Source organism: Benincasa hispida, chromosome 11 (genome assembly GCF_027475165.1).
Source record: "Benincasa hispida cultivar pf3 chromosome 11, pf3_genome.v1.1, whole genome shotgun sequence".
Taxonomy (NCBI): domain Eukaryota; kingdom Viridiplantae; phylum Streptophyta; class Magnoliopsida; order Cucurbitales; family Cucurbitaceae; genus Benincasa; species Benincasa hispida.
The window spans coordinates 49,476,970-49,496,599 of NC_143488.1; the positions used below are offsets into that span (position 1 = coordinate 49,476,970).

Consider the following 19,630-nt stretch of genomic DNA (forward strand, 5'->3'; position numbering starts at 1 on the left):
TTTCACCGTACTCACGAGCTCGTTACTCCCACTTGAAATCAATGCATATCATTAGTACTTAGAACCATTCATCCATAATTTTCTCTTTTTCCCTCTGAACTCCTACTTCTCCTTGTATGCGTGCATTTAGGTTAGCATACATAATCCACACTTAAGAAAATTTAGGAACCCTCTGCATTAGATTGAAAACAGAATTTGCGTTAGACTACTCTAGAATCCCTGCATTCAACCTTGGACTTACCAGGAAACCTAAATTAGATTTATACTTGGATCTGATTTAGGAAAGCTTGTACCCATTTCACAAGGTGTGCTTACATCCACTCCAATGCATCGCCTACTTTTCTTACTTAGAGAGAAGTTAAGCCATCATCCATCTTCACTCATCTTATCTACTCATTAATATTTTTCATCTTCACTCATAGCACTATTAGACTCAAATCACAAGGCGAACAAATCCAAAAGTGATGAAGGAATCTTTTTAAGATACTCAGCAAACAACAAAGCCTACAGGGTTTATAACAAGCGTACAAAGTGTCGGGAATGTCCTAAAACTCGTAGTTTATAAACATTAAACATATTCTATTCACAATAAAGTTATTATTGAAATTTTCTATCAATAAAGGTATTATTGAATTGCATTCTTTTATAAATCTAATAAACTAACCCATGGCTATAATATGAATACTTAAACTTTATGTAGAGACATAAAGGAGGATCATATTTTAGTATAAAGTCAAAAAGGTTTATAAGTATATGGATAGGGTTGGGTACCTTATCCTTGGGACACTATAGATGTGACCTTCTTTGTATATTGATACAAACGATATGATCCTAAAATCGTTCAGCGAGTGGCATCCTATGCAAAAAAATGTTTGCTTAAAATTGGAACATGAAATAGTCACTTTTCTTTATAACAACTGTTACTGTTAAAAATTGACTATTTCAAATTCGATGACCTAAGATAACTCGATCTTAATCCTGAGCTAACTATGAACTCTCGTCTATTTAGGATTATCCTTTAATCTGCACAGGTGAGAGTGGTTCAACATCATCATTCAATAAGCCTCCCATTTTAGGGATAAGACCGGATAGATAGTTGGAGATGTAGTTTTGCAAGACAAAATTCACTCCTACCCAATTAAGGGTCAGTAGATAGGTTGTTCGTTTAAGTACTGACTTCTAGTCTTGAACAAAGGGGTCCCGCACGCTTGGACTATAAACCAATTGTTCAATAGAGGTTCAGTGGAGTCTTAAGGAACAGGATGTATTATAGGGGTAAAATGGTAATTTTGACATAGCTGTAAATACAAACGACTTGTGAAGGATTGACTTACTAATTATGGTTAAATCAAGTAGACAGAAATATATTCTCATTGAGAAGAGTGCAACTACTCAGCTATAGTGGTATGTCTCGATAGTTAACGAATATTGATTGATTCAGTCTAAAGAGTTTAATAAATTAATCTCAAATCATTGGAGCTCATGATCTATAAGTCCATTAGATCCCTCTATTAGCTCATAAAAGGATTAAACCTTAGAATAATGTGTTGAGAGGATTTGAAATGTTCAAATTCGGTTTAAGGTTTGGACAATTACATTCGATATAATTAATGTTTGATTAACGAATTAAACGAATTTGGAGAATTGAAAATATTTAAATTTGATTTAAATATCATGTACATGAATAGTGATTCATATATAGATTAGGTGTTTTATTAATTTAATATTTGATATTAAATTAATTAATTAAATTTGTTTAATTACTTATTTATTTAAAATAAAGTATTTTAAATAAATTTGAAATTCAAAATTCAAAATTCAAAATTTAATTTTATTTATTTTTTATTTATTTTTATTTGAAAATTAAATTAAATTTGAAAAAGGAAAGTGGGTTTTTACCATTTTTTCATTTTTCTAACACCTAATCCATTTAATTAGTAGATATTTGAGTGTCAAGCTTTCCACTTCATTAAATTTACATGACTAAGTTGAATAAATACCTGGTTATTTGATGAAACTTGGGCATGCAATATTGAAATAAAAGGTGAAAATTCTAAAAAAAATTATACTCTCCACCTCTCAAAACCCACACAAATTCTCTCTCAATTTGAGTTCCACAACTCAATCTAAGGTCTAAGGATAGTAGAGAAGACTTTGGTGGTGGTCTACTACTGAGTATGAAGAAGAAATCGGAAAGGAATTAAGAAATTTGGTGGATTCTACAAAGGTTGTATTCCACAAACCTTTTTTTTTTATTGAACATGTATGCTTTTCCTTCTAAATCGATGTAGTAGAGTGTTTAGATCCTTAATAGCTTCCATATGTTGATTGTCAACTCCGTCACAAAAACTGTTATGGAATCTATCAATATTGTCATAAATGATGGAAATGAAGGAAAAGGTGTTGTTGAGGCAAATGAAGATGGTGATGAATCTATTGTGACAGATGTGTGTAAATCAAAACCTCCCACTCAATTGGTTATTAGAGAAAAAGAGACAATTATCCAATAATTAATATTATTATAAATATATATGATAACCAACTTACCATATTATATTTATAACCTATAGTTTTAATACTTCATCTCATGAAATATATAAAATCATAGTTCTTTTTCTATTTGATGGTACTTAATGTAAATCTCATTTACATTAATCCTCCACTTGATGTATCTAATACACCATATCGATCATATCATATATAATTGAATTACCTCTTGTCAATTTGAACATTTCAAATCAACACCAAGAACTAATTCTTAACTTGAATCCATTGAGCTACCAAGGGGACCGTATGGACCTGTAGCTCGAAGCTCCAACGATACGTGAATAACTTACCAAACTCTTTATTCATGGGATCCACCATCCGTTAACTGCCATGCACTCTACTAAAGACCGACAACTGAACTCTTCTTACTACAGATATATTATGTGTCCATATCAACCAATCAACGGTGCAATAACCCTTCACAGATCGCTCGTAAGTACAGCTAGGCCAATAACCGTTATGCCCCTATAGTTACATCTAACTCTTTAAGTATCACTGATCCCTCTAATGAACATAAGTCATAGTCTTACTACGACTGAGTCCTCTCTTCCAAAGATAAGTCCCCAAAAAGGTAGGCATGTTGAGTTGGCAATCTGGTCACTCTCAACCATACTAATCAAATAACTATCCTCAAAGGCAAGAGTTTCCAAAACACTCAGGATTGAGGTCATGTCACCTATGGTCGTTTAGGTGAGATGTAAGTCTCTAGTATCAACGACATTATATATAGAGACTAGTCTTCTCATGGTCTGGCCTTATACAAACTCTTTGTATAGGATACTCCCGCTCGCGTGTCTCCACATGAATGGTCAGGATCTACCATCTGTAGTAGTTCACAACACTTGCAAACCTCTACAAAACGGGCCATATCCATAGTGTCATCAGGATCAGGTATCTCATCTTAATCCTTATACTACAAACTTATTTAGATTATCACTTAAGGCATGATCTACTTGTATATCTCATATACATGCTTAAGTTTTCATACAATAACCATGGAGCTTTGTTTATTGGATATGAGTAAATGCTAGATAAAACAACTCTTATTTTATTCATAACAATGTGTATATATTACAAATTACGAGACTCTGGGAGAATTAGGACATCAATCCCAACAGTAAAAAAATGGTAAGTAAACAAAGAAGAACTCATACTTCTGAACAAAAAAATGGTGCACTATAAAGAAAAGGCAAACAAAAAAAAGATCGTTGAATCTTCTTATGAAGTTTTTTTGTCGAACGTTGTGGAAGCTGGTTACACTTCAAACCCTGATGTCGAGACTGAGATTCAAGTCGATAGTGTGCTCTCCTTTAATGTGAAACGGAAAAGAATAACTCGGGCCATGAAAGCAAAAGGGAAGAAAAAGAAAGGAAAAACCTCTCTCAAACTTACCATGGAGGATCTAATTGGTCTTGGTATTGAGGTGGATGCATCTCATTTTTCGTCTGACTCTCAGAACCCTTCAGGTAATGTTCTCTTGCATGTCTCCCCTGAAGATAAGAATATTGTTGAAATTGCCAAAGTCATACATAATGATGAGAAAGGTCAATCTTTGAATGCTGAAATTATAGAAAAAAAAGTCTAGGGTTTATGAAATTATTGAACCGTTAAGGGATAGTTTGTCTGATAACAGTCTACATGTGGGTGGTGTTGATTAAACACTGCTATTCTTACTCTAAATACTGATAATATTGAGAATGAAGCGCTAAATATGTTTTTCATTACATCTGGGTGTTGAATGATGTTGAATATGCTAAGAATGAAAATGATCCTAGAGATACTAACATTCAGATTGACAAAAGGAACTCAAGTAAGTCAAGTTCAGAAACTGAATTTGATAATAATGAATCTGATAAGGTTGAAGAGAGTGGAAGTTATTCTAAGGAGAGTGATCAAGGCTCTGAGGATAAGAAATCAAATGAGAGTCCAACCAACCATGTTGATAACTCTTCAGATGACAATGTACCAATCAGTTAGTTGAATCTAAAGAAAAATGGCAAAGGTATTAGTAAAGATGCTGGTACTCAGAAAACAAACTCTCAAAATACTGATGTCTCTAACATTGTCTGGGTTAATGTAGAAGAGCATACTTCTATAGAAGATTCTCAGGGTGTGCAGATTTAGGACACTAAAAAATTTAACATCAAAAGGAGAATGAAAAAGATATCCCTTTCGTGGCTCTAGATGGTATATCCTTCCACACTGAAGACGGTGCTAAGATGTGGAAGTTTATTGTGAACATGAGGATTGTTGTTGAAAGAGACCTTTCAGAACAAGCACAAGATTGTCTAGAAATTATGAGTTTACTTGTGAAGGCTAATATTGTTTACTCTCTGTTGAACCTTGGGTCGTACTAGCCTCATTTGGTTCATGAATTTTATGTAAGTCTCCCCCATCATTTTAATAATGTAGGAAACTTGGACTACAGAAAGGTTCATATGAGAGGTCACTCCTTTGTGTTTTCTGCATCTGTCATTAATAAATTTCTGAATTGCCAAGTCCATAAAGATATTACTGAGCAGCGACCGTCTATGTTTGATTGAGTCTTTAAACTTATAGGGGGTGTCAAACGTGCTTAGGCCATGAAAGGTCAAATGTCTTATTCTGATCTTAGTGTGAAGTATGTGATACTCCTTAAGATAGGAATCAAGAAATAGTGCCCATCTTCTCACAAATCTGGTCTCTCTACTACGTTGGTCAGTCTTTTGTATCAGATTGGCACTGGGGCAAAATTCAAGTATGGTGTCTTTATTCTTACTCAGATTAAACGTCACATTGGTTCTCAAGACACCAAAGTCCTCTTTTGTTTTCCCAGATTTATTTGGAGATTCTACTCACTCAAAAACCCGATCTTCTTAAGAACTCGGATGTTCTTTGACCTCTTCCTTTTACTTTGTCCTTTAGCTACAGATTGTATCAGGGAAAATATATTCCTTACCTGGTTCACACTGACGTCCCTGTGACTGCAAGTGGTCCAATTAGAACGTTTCTTCTGACTCCATGTGGGAAAAAGGTAATGCATGTGCTGACAAATGAATCAAGAGATCTTGGTGTTTTGGCTCAAAATATCTCTACTCGTAAAACTAAGGTGGATGATTTGTTGAATTTATTTTGTAGTGCTTTGGATAGTCCTGATCAGGATGGAACCTATGGTGAACAGGATGACGATATGGATGTTTGATGATGTCTACCTTGATCAAATCTTCTCCTATTTTTTTTAAGCATGACAAAAAAAGGGGGGGGAGAAGTTGTTGTGGTGGTTTTCTGTTTCTTTTCTCTGTTCTATTCCTGTCATTATTATGAATGGTGTGGTTTGCGTTTTTCAGACTATTGATGTTATGTTCTGTTTCTCTGTTATGATTTGTTTCAATGACATTATGCTTCAGTTTGTTTTACTATAATTGATTAATTCTGTTTTTGTTTATGCTTAAAAAATATTGCCAAAAGGGGAGTCTGTTAAAGTTTGTGTAGTTTGCAATATTTGTTTAAGCGTCTCAAATATTATGAGATGTGCTTTTGCACTGGTCGTTTCAGGAAAAGGAATGTCCATGGCAATGTTGATCCTACAAAATACTTTCCTTATTGATGGTTTCCTTTATCATCCTATTTTGTCGATATCATTTCTTTTTTAGCTCGAGATTGCAAATGGAAGTTAGGGTTGCCTGTTGTGTTTTTGCTGTACATATTTAAAGGGTTGTTAGCCTTTTGGAATGATGATGCCCGTATTATTTTATGTGAACCTCATATCTAAAAAATCAACTTAGTGTGTATCTGGTCAACAGTGCATTATATTGACAGAGTTATGTTTCGTGAAAATGAATTTCGTGTTCCTCACATTGAGGGTAAGAAGATTCTTTTGAGAATGGATTCTCAAGCGTAGGGGAAGCCTAACCCATTAAAACAAAGGGGATTTGTTCTTAGGAGGAAAGATACAATTCGAGTGGGAAAGAGTCTCACGATTTGAGGGGAGATCAAGTCTTATAGAGAGGGAGTCTCGATCTTAGGGGGAGCCTAAGATTTGCTTCACTGATAATACAACTTAGGAGGAGTCTAGGATATCATGAGAAGAAGTCTCACATCTAAGGAGGCCTAAGTTATTAGTTGAGTGATAAAGTTGTACGAGAATCATTGTAATTGTGCATCCATTACAGATTAGTATTGCATTGTAATTGCTTATCATTGATATTAGTGAAGTTATCTTTCCTAGGCACACTGCTCCCCAAATGTAGGTGATTTACACCGAACTAGGTTACCAATCTCTAGTGTTATTTTATCTATCATGCATATCTAATTATTGTCTTGTAGAATGCTATAATATTCATCATAGCATTGTTAACATGCAGTAAATACCTCCTTATCATTCTTTAAAAAATTATTTAAACCATTTATTTATTTCAAAAATATCATCATTGGATTTTTAGTATTCTTTTTAACCTCCCCTAATTCTTTTAGCATCATAATATTAATATAATTTAATTAAAAACAAATCAAATTATGAATTGAAATCTAAATATAATTTGATTCAAAATAAAATCAAATTAGGATTTGAAATCAAAATATTTTATAAATAATTAAATCAAACCTCTGATTTTATCATGCTCCTCTCCTTTTTCTTCTTATTATTTATTTATTTTTATTTTTTTTATTTTGCTAACCCGTTCCTTCCAATTTTTTTGCTTTCATTTTGTTTTTTGCAAAAAATTGAAGCATTGATTTTTTTATTTTTTTTTAATATTGTTAATAGCAACGTTGTGTGGTTTTTATTCCTTTTTCTTTAAGCTTAAAGTTTTTTTCCCCTAGCTTTAGAAGTAGACATCACCTTCAATTTTCTACTTCAGGCATCTCTTCTTTCTTAATGTTAATTTTTTTTCCCTATATTCCTTTTTTTTTTAAGGTGTAGAAGGAGCTTTCACATCTCTCTCTCTTTTTAAGGTGTGTCATTTTTTTTTTCAATTTTGTAAAAAGACATGAATGTATAGAGTGATTTAATATAATTTATTTTTTTATATGCTTTTGTAGTTCTTTTTCTATACATATGGATTCACCTGCTAATCCTTATATATTGTGGAAGATGGAGAACAAGACACTCGTTTTTTAGATTCAAGTAATTTTGAGGTTGACAAAGTAATAGAGAAGAGAGTGATTGACTACTTTTATATTTTTCTAGTTTTTTTACTTTTTAATTTTTATAAATGCACATTAATGAGTTTAGGGGTTTATAACAATTTATTATGTTTACATGCTTTTGTACTTCTTAAGTTTTTAAGATTTCTAAAGAAATATTTTGACTTAACTAAAATTTGAAAAAAAAAATGAAATAAGGAGGATAATCGTAATACTTTACTTTAAATTAAAGTTTGATATTGGAAGGACAATCACATCATCTAAATCAAAATTAAAAAGATTTTCTTTAACATGCTTATCACGAAATTAAAGAATAAAAAAGGGTCTTTTTAAATATAAAAATATGTTTAAAAAAATTTATATTTTATAGCAAAAAGTTCCAAAAATGCTTGTACTTTTAGAACATTTTGCTATATAGTGTAAATATTTTTTGAATTTATCTATTTATAATAATTTGCCATAATAATAATACTTTGGATTATCACATAATTTTTTAAAAAAATAGAAAAAATATTTTGGTTTAATTTAAAGTTTAAAATTTAGAATGTAATCAAATTATCCAAATCAAATTTTTTTAAAAAAAATGTTTTTCTTTTAAAAAATAAGAGTGGATGATCACATTTAAAAAAAAATAGGCAATCAAATCATCAAAATAAAAATAAATAATCAAGAGACAATTATCACTAAGAGCCTGTTTAGTAACAATTTTGTTTTTTGTTTTTGTTTTTGAAAATTAAGCCTATAGACACTATCTATACCTCCAAAAATTCACTAATGGTTTTAAAAACTAAGTCAAATTTTGAAAACTAAAAAAAGTAGCTTTTAAAAGTTATTTTTATTTTTTGAATTTTGGTTAAGAATTCAACGAATGAAAATTATTGTAAGAAATGTAGATGAAATAGATTTAATTTTCAAAAACAACAACAAAAAAAATCAAATGGTTACCGAATAGGACCTTAATTATTTACATTTAGTTATATTTAGTTAGTTCTAAATTAAATCATGCACTGACAATTGATTTTCTTTCATATATACTATCTAAATGTTTGCTCTTTAGTGATTGGTTAGGATTATATAAGGTAATTTTACATTAAAATCATTAAATAAAAAAATCTCTATTTAATCTTCACGTTGTTGTTTTTTTTTTTTTTTTAATGATATCAACCATCGAATTAATCAATTCAAATTATTTAATTTAAAATAAATTATGTATCTTTGATTTTAAGATTTTTATTTTTATTATTTTCATTTTAAATGATCCTTTTTATGTCTATATAAGCGCACCCTTTTTCAATATATCAATTCTCAAATCTTCCTCTCGAACATCCTTGAGGTTATGAGGTCTACAAGTAAAGTGATCTGATGTTTCTCTCTTTTCATAATCATTGTAATATGGATTAGGCTACTCATCCTCACATTTGAAAATGGTGGAGAAAAGACCTCTATTGATTATCACTTAATAAAAAAGGTGGAGCAGAAGACTATTGCTCTCGAGGTTCAAGCAATTTAGTGGTTTTATAGGATTTTTTTCCTTTTTTTTTCTTTTCAATTTTGTAATACAAATGCACATCAATCAATTTAGTTGAGTGATTGTACTTCTTTTTATTTTGTTTTTTCTCAATTTTGTTGTAAATACACACGATTGATTCAAAAAATTAGAAAGTTCACAAATTTTTTAAGAAAATAGAAAAAATTGTTTTGATTTAAATTAAAGATTCAATTAAGAAAAATAATAAAATCAAAACAATCTTTTTTCCCTCAATTTTATTTTCTTAATTTGATGTATTTCAAATTTTTAATTTAGATTTAGTTTTGATTATCATATTAGAGTTTTATTATTTGTTGTTTTTAATCTCATCGGTTCTATTTAAAGATTTTCCTACAAACTCACACATTAAATTAAATAAAATTTTTAAAAAATTACGTTATAGATTTTTAAAAAAATCACATTTATTCTCTAGTTTAGGTTAAATAAAAGGAGAAAATTTTGAAAATCAAAATTTGTCACTATTCCATGTTATCTAAAATCTATCTTAAATTCACACGAAAAGAAAATACGTTTTTAACAAAAAAAAAAAAAATCATGTTATCTAAAAACCTGTCATTAAAAAAAAAAAAAAAAAAAACATTTAATTTAGAATTCACGTTAAAAGAATTTTTTTTTTTTAAAAAAAAACACATTCTATCTAAAATTTAGATTAAAAGGAAAAAGTTTTTAAAAAATAAAATCTCATTTTATCTAATATTTTAAAATAATCTTATTACATTCAAATTAAATGCATAATGATTTTTTAAAAAAAGAATGATCCACGTTAAATACAAAATATTTTTTTTGAAAAAAAAAACTCGTTATATCTAATAATTTTGAGATTTGATTTAATGTTCTCCATAAATAAACAAAACTGCTAATAATTTTCTCACTATCTGCTTTTCTTTTCTTTTCTTTTCTTCTCTTTATTGTTTTTATATTTCGTTGTTATTCTTTTTTTCCTTATGTAGCTTCATGTCATTTTTATTCCGTTTGAATATTTACACCAATCCAATCCCATATAACTTTTTTTTCTTTAATATTTCATTAACTATTTTGTTTTCTTCTTTTTCTACTTCTATAGTTAGACCATTTCTCCATTTTTTTTATATTTATGATACATCATCCCCTATATATGTTAGTTTTAACATTTTTTTTGTCATCTTATTAAACTAATTTTTTTCTTATCGTTGAATAAATTTTTTTATCTTATATATTTTTCTTTTCTTTTAACAACTAGCCATAAACTAGTTAAGGAAAAAAGATTTAGATTGAATAGTCTTTTACTTTTTATTAAAAAAATGTAAAATCGAATAGTAGTTATAGTTACAATAGACCATATATTTATTTTAAAGATTTCTTATTATAAATGTAAATAGTATTAGTTTGTTCATATGTTTTAAGGAAGTTCGTTTCTTCTCTTAATATCAAACATTTAAACGGATAAAAAAATTATTTAACACGTACAACACACATGGTTTACAACGCAGTTGGTAGTTTTATTGAATTTTTTCCTCATTAAATATTTAAGTTTACTCTATTACATTTTATATCTATAACACTCTTTATTTCAACTTATACATATATTTAACACGTACAACACACATGGTTCCAACTAGTGGTTCCAACTAGTAGTTTTAAATAACTTTAATATTTATCCATGATTTTATCTAATTGGTTGTCATCTATAAATCAAATAAATTATAATTTGTAAACTTTAATAATATCCTATCGAAAACCTAAAATTGAAATTCAATTTTTTTAAAAAAGGTAAAATTCTAATGGCACAGTAAATTTCAATGATTCTAGAATAAACATTTATATTAAATTAGATTATTCAAATATTTATTTTATTTAACTTTAATAACATACATGCATGTTTGGAATTGGAATTCAACTTTGAAGTGTGTGTATATATATATATATATATATATTTTGGTAAGGACTTTAAGTATATATTTATAAGTAGGAAATAGTATTCAACTAAAAGAACGAAGGAAAAGCTTCTATAAAATTTTATCCTTGAAATTAATTGTTTTTTGGAATAATTGAGAAGTGATGAGTGATAATTGAGAGTTAATTTTGTGTGAAACTATATGGTCAGCATCACTTGAAGGCTGAGATTCCTGAACCTGCTTGGCTTCTTTTCTTGATTCTTCTTCGTCAATCACATCATCGTTCCCAATTTCAATCAATCTCCGATCATCTTTCACGTAACCCAATCGGAATTCTCACCCTTATCGCCTCTGAAATCTAGGTTTTCATTCTTCTTTTCTCGTCCAATCCTTGATTTAATCGTTTTTCGCCAGTGAAATCGGATAAGTTGTTGTATATTTTCATCGCCTGTACGCTCTCTGAGGGACCGCCGCCTTACTTCTCCTTTGGAGGTGATTCTCTTTTTCTTTTGCGTTTTCTATTTTTTTATTACATGATTTGATACCTGCGGTTGCCATTTACATCTACAGAGATAGAGTTATTCCGGTGAGAATTTGATTTGGTTGAGAATTTTTGGTGAGTTACTAATACTTGTAGACTGCACGAACCTTGCGCATGGGTTATTTAATCACTGTTGCATTTTATGTTAGGAAAAATATTTGATTTCATGTTGCTGATTATTGTTTGTTCGAGCTAGAAGTGCGTGATTGGTAGAATCAAAACGGGCGTTTATATATCAACTAATATATGTGGGGTTGATTGGGAATGTGCTTGTTTCCTAATTGTTTTAAGTTGTTCCATTTAGATATCTCTGTAAATGGCGGATCTCAAAGAGCGGTTGCTTCCACCAAAACCTGCTTCTGCTATTAATCTTAGGGAGGCAATTAATAATCGACCATCAGCCTCTGGCAGGGTGCCTTTTCAAGGTGTGGATGTTCTAGGACTGAAGAAGCGAGGACAGGGACTTAGATCTTGGATCCGGGTAGATTCCTCTGGGAACTCCCAGATTATTGAGGTTGATAAGTTCACCATGATGCGTCGTTGTGATCTACCTGCGCGTGATTTGCGGTTGCTTGATCCTTTGTTTGTTTACCCTTCAACAATTCTTGGTAGAGAGAAGGCTATTGTAGTCAATCTAGAGCAGATTCGTTGTATTATAACAGCTGATGAAGTTTTGCTGTTAAATTCCCTTGATAGTTATGTACTGCAGTATGTGGTAGAGCTACAAAGGCGATTGAAAGCTACTGGGGTTGATGAGGTCTGGCAGAATGATGCAAATCATGGTGCTGACTTAAACCGAAGAAGGGGAAGTAGGAATTTTGATAATGTATTTGGAAACACCTCTCCTGATTATTTGCCCTTTGAGTTTAGAGCTTTAGAAGTTGCTTTGGAAGCAGCTTGTACATTTCTTGATTCCCAGGTAAGTAGAAATAGAAGTTTGAGCTGTTTCTTTTAATTTGTTTATCGCATGTTAATTGTATATGTTTTATTTATTTATTTTTTAATTGTATGTGTTTTAATTAAGTAGTGCTTTTTCTTAAAAAAGTAATAATAATATTAATAATTAATTAGAGAGAGAGAGAGAGAGAGAGAGAGGCAATAGAAGTTTAAGTAATGCTTTTCCATAACTGCCATTTGAAATATATTAACAGATAAAGCAAATAAGATTTTGAAGGATCATTCATCTTCTACATTTAAGGTCGTAAGGTTTCTAGTGAGACTAAACATTACTTTTCCCATTTTGATTATCATGCAATTTCATATATTATTGTTTATTACTCCTCTCAAATTCATCACGCTGAAGATATGAGAGTTTAAAGATGATCCTGCTTGTATTGTTTATCACTGTGAACCTCTGCTCAAGTTATACCATTGTGCAGTTCTACTTCTTGAGGACTTTTCTATAGGATGGAAGGTGGAAGATATTTAGATTTCGTTCTATTTGGCGGAAAATGTTGTCTATTTATCTTGTCGGAGAGACTATATATGTACTTCATCTTGTGTTAAACATTCAAATTTTTATTATCCTCATTTTTTTTCATAATGATTCTTTCAGGCAATGTGGTTTATGTGGGTAAAATTCTTTACTCGTTTTCAATTTAGTACTAGCATGTTAATTAACATCTAGATTGTTTATGAAGAATCTCAGCCTGAATGATCCTTCTTCCTCTATGTAAATTATGTATAACAGATGGTTTATGCCTCTGTGAAACCTTGGCTGTATGTTTCATGGATATTGTTATTATTCTTACTCATTTGATGCAGTACCCTAACTACACACCATATGGATCACGATGTCTATAAATGTCAATATTTAATTTTTTAGATGCATATGAATATGATGTATTGCTTTCTGGCTTGGTTCTTAGTTTAGCAAACTGAGGATGAAGAAAAGGATCTTTCTTATAAGGGCCTTGTTGGCTTCTGTACTTGAGACCTTGAAAAGTTAAGGCCCCCTGGACAGTAAATAATATAATTGAAAAAGGATAAAAAAAAAAAAGAAAAAGAAAAAGGAAACACTTACCTATAAATACCTATAAATAAAACCATCTTTGATTTATTTCATCATATTTTTACTAGCTAGTAATTGGTTCTTCTACTGTGATAATACCTATATTTGCTTTATTTCATCATATTTTTATTAGCTAGTAATTGGTTCTTCTACTGTGATAATACCTATATTTGCTATTTTCCCTAAAGGCTGCAGAATTAGAAATCGAAGCATACCCATTGCTGGATGAACTTACGTCTAAAATCAGTACATTAAATTTGGAGCGGGTCCGTCGCTTGAAAAGCAGACTTGTTGCCCTGACTCGAAGGGTTCAGAAGGTATTCCACATTTACTATAGTGATCTTGATTTACGCAAATGAATGTTATCTATGCCATTTCGACTCTTTGTTCTCTATTTGAACTGCATCTTTTTAGGTTAGGGATGAAATAGAGCAGCTCATGGATGATGATGGAGATATGGCAGAAATGTATCTCACCGAGAAGAAAATGAGAATGGAGTCATTTGTTTATGGTGATCAGTCTGTGACTGGATACAGATCAATTGATGGAGCGTCTATTTCTGCTCCTGTTTCTCCTGTATCTTCACCACCCGAAACTCGCAGGCTTGAGAAGAGCCTGAGCATTGCCAGGAGCCGGCATGAGAGCATGAGAAGTTCAGAAAGTACCACTGAAAATATAGAGGAGCTCGAGATGCTTCTTGAAGCATATTTTGTTGTCATTGATAGCACCCTGAATAAGTTGACATCGGTATGCTCTACACATCAGTCTTAATTAGTTTCTTCTCTCCTTTTCCTCTGTGGGATGAAGTTAACGTTCTTATTTCATTTCTCCCACTTTAGTTGAAGGAATACATCGATGACACAGAAGATTTCATCAACATTCAACTGGTATGCTCGTGTTCTCTCTTCTTTCGATTGTCCGTCCATACTCATTCACTCTCTGAACGGTTGGGTTTTTAATTATAATATAATACATTTTAGAGTATGATCAATATCCTCTCTGTTTTCTAAGAATGGCAATCTCCTGAAATTGTAAAAATCCTTTCAGAACCTGCCATTTAAGCATACTGAAAAGATAAAAACATGTAAATTATTGAGAAAAATGCTTATTTAAAATTCAAAACTTACCATGCCGATCTTAATATATTTTTCTTGAATTACTCGGAAGGTTTTCATGTGCAGGATAATGTACGTAATCAGTTGATCCAGTTTGAGCTACTGCTAACTACTGCGACATTTGTTGTTGCCATTTTTGGGGTGGTAGCTGGAATTTTTGGCATGAATTTTGAAATACCAATGTTTGGGGATCCTGATGCATTCAAGTGGGTTCTTCTAATTACTGGAGCAAGTGGAATTGTCATATTTGCTGCATTTGTTTGGTTTTTCCGATACAAAAGACTGATGCCACTTTAAATTTATGGGTGGTTGAAGGTAACAAAATGGAATCCCATTGATTGTATTATTTCTGTTTTCCCCCCTCTTAGATTAATGTTAACATGAAATGTAAGTAGATGTAGGAAAAACTTGGCTCATCTCTAGTAATTCATTCAACTTAATTTTGAAGCCTTTGTTCATCTTTCCTGGATTTCAAATTTCTCACTAATTGTAATTTAGGGTGTGTTTAGAATAGATTTTCAAGTGTTTAATTTCAAAAAATAAGTCATTTTGGAAGAAATTAAAATGTTTGGCAACCGTTCAAAATGGCTTTTTAAGTGTATTTTAATTAGTTTTTATCAAAAGTGTTTAAATAAAAATGAGTTTTTTGAAAAACAATTTTTGCTCAAGTCAATCTAAACGGTCCTTAATTTGTTGGAATGATCTTATGTTATATTTGTCTGTTAAAATTCATTCAAAACTAGATTTAGATTAAGAAAATGTCTGCATTGTCATTTTTAACAAATTTTTTTGACAATATCTGTTAAAGGGAGTGTTAGGCTAGTTAAATCTGTATTACTAGAAGTTGGAATGATACTGAATTTGTGTGGTATAGATTAGATTTTTTTTTTTTTTTTTTTTTTTTTTTTTTTTTAAATTTATGAACCTTGTGTAGATTATACATAAACTCATATTTCTGAACTCATTCTTTTGTTCAACTCAAATTCAGGTGATATAAAATAAAGTTGTTTACTTTAACCTCAACTTTAATCTTACTGAACTGAATTAAATAATAATGATAATCTCAACTTTAATGAACCTGGGCTTAAAATTGTCTACTGATCAATTACCTCTATGAATACAGGGAAGTGTTAAATTGACACGAACTAAAATAAGAATTTGATAATCAACCAGACTTTGTGCATTGTTGATTAAATAAAAAAGTTATACTTGAAAGTCATATTTGTCCAACTACATGAGTATTTTATTATCGACAGTTCTCTAACAAAATTACAAGTCAATTAATGGAAAACATATACTTAACTCGGTGGAATGAAAATTTTAGAGTGTGTTTGGTTAGTAATTAGAAAACATGAATACAAGGTATTCAAAATGTATTTGGTAATTGGTTTTGTTCAAGATGTGTATGGTGATGAATTAACTATAATTTATACGTCAAACAAACCATTAAATACATAAAAAAAAATGACATTGTGTGTGTATATATATAAAACGAATATAAATGGTTTTAGCATCTCATGTTTTGTTGAATAGTATGACAAATGCAGATTCTCCCACGATTTTGGGGGCCAACTGGTAGGAATTTAAACAACCTGGATGTGATTGTCATAATGTCATTACAAATTAGAACAAACCAAACAATCAAAACCAGCCCACAAATTTGAAAACCATCAAACAATGTCACCTCACAAGTTTGGGAATTGGGATTCACAATTCTGCCACCCAAACTGTTACCAAATCTAGAGATCTCAAAAAAGGAAACAACAATTCCAACACTAAAACTAGTTTGATTTACCAACAAAGACCTCTGCATGGCCCAGCCATGGCTCAACTAAATCCAGTCAGATCCGAACCAAATCAAAGCCAGAGAGATGAGCAGAGCACGAATCCGCCATTGTTGAGAACCCTCTGGGGCTGTGGCAGACGAGGGCGATGAATGCTCGGTGCCAAGTGGGGAAGATGGAGGAGGAGGAAGAGGATGAACAAGAACGGTCACCTTCATGCCATTAAAACACTGTCCATTGCCACAAATGAAGTAGTACCTTTGAGCCTTCTGGAGAGGGATGAAGTCCTTGCCACTGCTCCAATTCCCAAGCGCCCCCTCTGTGGTGCAGTTGTCATATCCTGATTGGTTCACCTCAAACACATTGTATTGGTTCTTCTGATACCTAAATGCTGCCAAATATGTGGTTTGTAAGTAAAGTGTTAGCACTTGGGACAATGTAACAGTAACTATACTTCAATATCAAAAAGGACATTACACTATAACAGTAGTTTAGTGGAGAGGTGTCTTTCTAGTTACTACCATAAATCCACTATGGACTAACTTCCAAAAATTATACCCAACTTCTATCTCTTTTAACTCACCCTATCAATAACCATTTGCCATGTAACAAAACTACCAATAAAGTAATATGGTAAGTATCTGAGTCAACTTGTCATCTTGAAAGACAACAATCTGACTCCACTACCTTTGATTTTATTTAGGTAATTCATAGTCAATAGTCCACACCATTACTACCTAAACATTAAAGGTTGTTTGAGCCCCAACTTGAAGTTGGTGGAGTAGTTACTCCATGTTTGGGACTCCAAATATAATAGTGGTGTTTATAACTATTTATCACTTACCATTAATTACTGTGGTACTATTTGAAATCCCTTTTTGTTACAGTGTTTATTATTTTCTACTCATCCTCTCTCTCCCTCTTTGTTACGGTGTTATTTTATTCCTGGACTAAAATAATTTGTACTCAAACATAAATTACTATAATCAAACTAAAATAGTCTACGCTCTAAACTATTTAGACTACTATAGTCCACAAACTATAATAACCACCAATTATAATAACTAATTCAGCATCCCAAAGGCCTCATAAACAAGTGACCACAAGACTTAAAAGTTCTTTCTAAGTCATTTATTATTTACATTTTAACTTACAAAGGTAGGGCAGAGAAGGAAGGAGTGGCTAATTGCTCACTGGGCTACTCCTTTATCTTCTAATAATACAACAATGTAACTATGGATGAGAATTAGAACGTTTGATCTCTCAAAATGGGAACAACACGTGAATCATGTTTTTTATTGAATTCGAAAGATTATAAAACAAGTAAAAGGCTTCTAGAACTTCAGGTCTATACAAAATCTTAAAGGGAAAGAGAGAGAGAGAGGATTTATAACTTACAAATGAGGTCGCCAACGTAGAAGGTGTGGTTGTTAGCCCAGAGAGTGTAGTTGATGCCGGGGTTCCAGCCGCGGTTGGCGCCGACGATGTGGTCGGTGGCGGAAACGGGGAAGACGGAGACGGCGGCGCAGAGGAGGAGGAAGAAGGCAAGGAGGTGCGGCGAGGCGGCCGGCATTGTGAGAGGGAGGTTCGAATTCAGCCCTAGAATTGAGTGGAAGAAGGAGGGGAAGATTTGGTTGATGATATCCAATGAGTGTTGGAGAGAGACATGATGTTGAAGGGCCCAGTGGGACAAACTCCATTATTTATCAATAAATGGGTGAGATCTGTTTGAGTACAACTTGATGGAGCTTTTGTGGGGTTTGAAATTTTTTTAAGCTTTGTTTTTGGCGCAATTCTGTGTTGTTTTATTGTTTAAAAATTTGCTTGCAGGTGCAACCATGTGAATGCTGGTGGGGAATGTTGGTAGTAAGTGATGGAATGTTGGGGCATATTTTATACCTGGTTGAATAATATTTGAGATGTACCTATTTTTGTGTATCTCATATTTATCGTATATCTAAAAATAATAATAAAATATTTGAGGAAAAAAATTAATTTATCATATGATAAATTATGATTTAAAATTTTAATGAAATACATAAAGATGGGTATGTTTGAGATGCACCTAGTATTTTTCTAATTTTATTTTGTAATGATGTGACTATGGATTGAAATCTTGAGAAAATTAAGATCCTTACCTTCTCTCCAATCCTAAGCACATCTAGAATATTTGTTTATTGCGTTATTCATAAGATATATAATATATTGTCTTATATTATTAATATAGAGAGAAGGCTTAATTCCATTACTTCCTATGTGTTTATTAAATTTAATATTATAATATAATAACTTCTATATTAAATTTTAGAATAAATATGTTAAAATGTTTCTTAAATTAGTTATCCAAATAAATAAAACAATAATAATAACTTGTAACAATTTTAATGCAAATATCAAATTTTAATTAAAAAGAATTATAAAAAACGAGAATTTTTTCTTAAGAAACCAATCCACAAATGGAGATTTCCCAACTCTGACCCCGATTCCTTGAGAATGGTGTTAGATTCTACTCTTTCTTGTTTCTCTTTATCTAACAATGAGGAAAGAGAGTATAGCTCAATCAATATCTATATCTTTTAGTGGCTACAAAGTCTGTGGTCTGATTCCGTAGCCTCTATTATACTAAAAAAACATCAAAGAAAATTGGCAGTTGCTAGAAAAATGATAATGACCTTGTACAAAATCTCGTTTATCTTTAGATTTGCTGAAATTTTAAAGGTAATTTGTCACACATAATACATATGTTAAATAAGATGCCCTATAATCACAAAGACAACAAATAAATAACAACAACATATCAAGACAAGAACACTCAGAGTTTGGTAACCTAGTTTGGTGATATACCACCTACATCTAGAGGGCAGTGTATTCAGGAAAGATAATTTACAAATATGAGAAAATCGAGCATTTACAATGTTGTACTTATCTGTAAAAAAACGACGATTACAGTGACACATGTAGAACCCAACTTATTTGATCACCTAGACTTCCCTTAGATGTGAGACTCATTCTCAATAGAACTCAGGATCCCCAAAGTATGTGTATACTAGTGAAGACACACTTAGGGTCCCCTAAGAGTGTGAGA

General features: G+C 31.4%; 2 protein-coding genes and 1 long non-coding RNA gene across 4 annotated transcripts; 2 read left to right on the top strand and 1 right to left on the bottom strand.

Annotated features, from left to right (window-relative positions):
• Positions 1-11,087: 11,087 nt before the first annotated feature.
• On the top strand, positions 11,088-15,208 carry MGT2 (magnesium transporter 2). 2 transcript variants are annotated; one of them, XM_039047942.2, is made up of 6 exons: positions 11,088-11,586; positions 11,940-12,554; positions 13,835-13,963; positions 14,061-14,393; positions 14,486-14,533; positions 14,828-15,208. In XM_039047942.2, the coding sequence occupies exons 2-6, from the start codon at positions 11,952-11,954 to the stop codon at positions 15,056-15,058; spliced, it is 1,344 nt and encodes a 447-aa protein (XP_038903870.1). In that variant the 5' UTR covers positions 11,088-11,586; positions 11,940-11,951; the 3' UTR covers positions 15,059-15,208. The 2 variants fall into 2 exon arrangements, with proteins under 2 accessions (XP_038903870.1, XP_038903872.1); XM_039047944.2 differs by having other exon boundaries at positions 11,149-11,586; positions 14,814-15,208.
• A 1,112-nt stretch (positions 15,209-16,320) lies between these two features.
• Positions 16,321-18,381, bottom strand: LOC120090348 (early nodulin-like protein 19). The gene is made up of 2 exons (XM_039047945.2): positions 17,944-18,381; positions 16,321-16,936 (listed from the first exon to the last, which is right to left on the bottom strand). The coding sequence occupies exons 1-2, from the start codon at positions 18,116-18,118 to the stop codon at positions 16,593-16,595; spliced, it is 519 nt and encodes a 172-aa protein (XP_038903873.1). The 5' UTR covers positions 18,119-18,381; the 3' UTR covers positions 16,321-16,592.
• LOC120090349 (uncharacterized) lies at positions 18,125-18,605 on the top strand. Its single transcript, XR_005485523.2, has 2 exons — positions 18,125-18,262; positions 18,376-18,605. It is a non-coding gene; the product is annotated as an uncharacterized LOC120090349 (long non-coding RNA).
• The last annotated feature ends 1,025 nt before the right edge of the window (positions 18,606-19,630 follow it).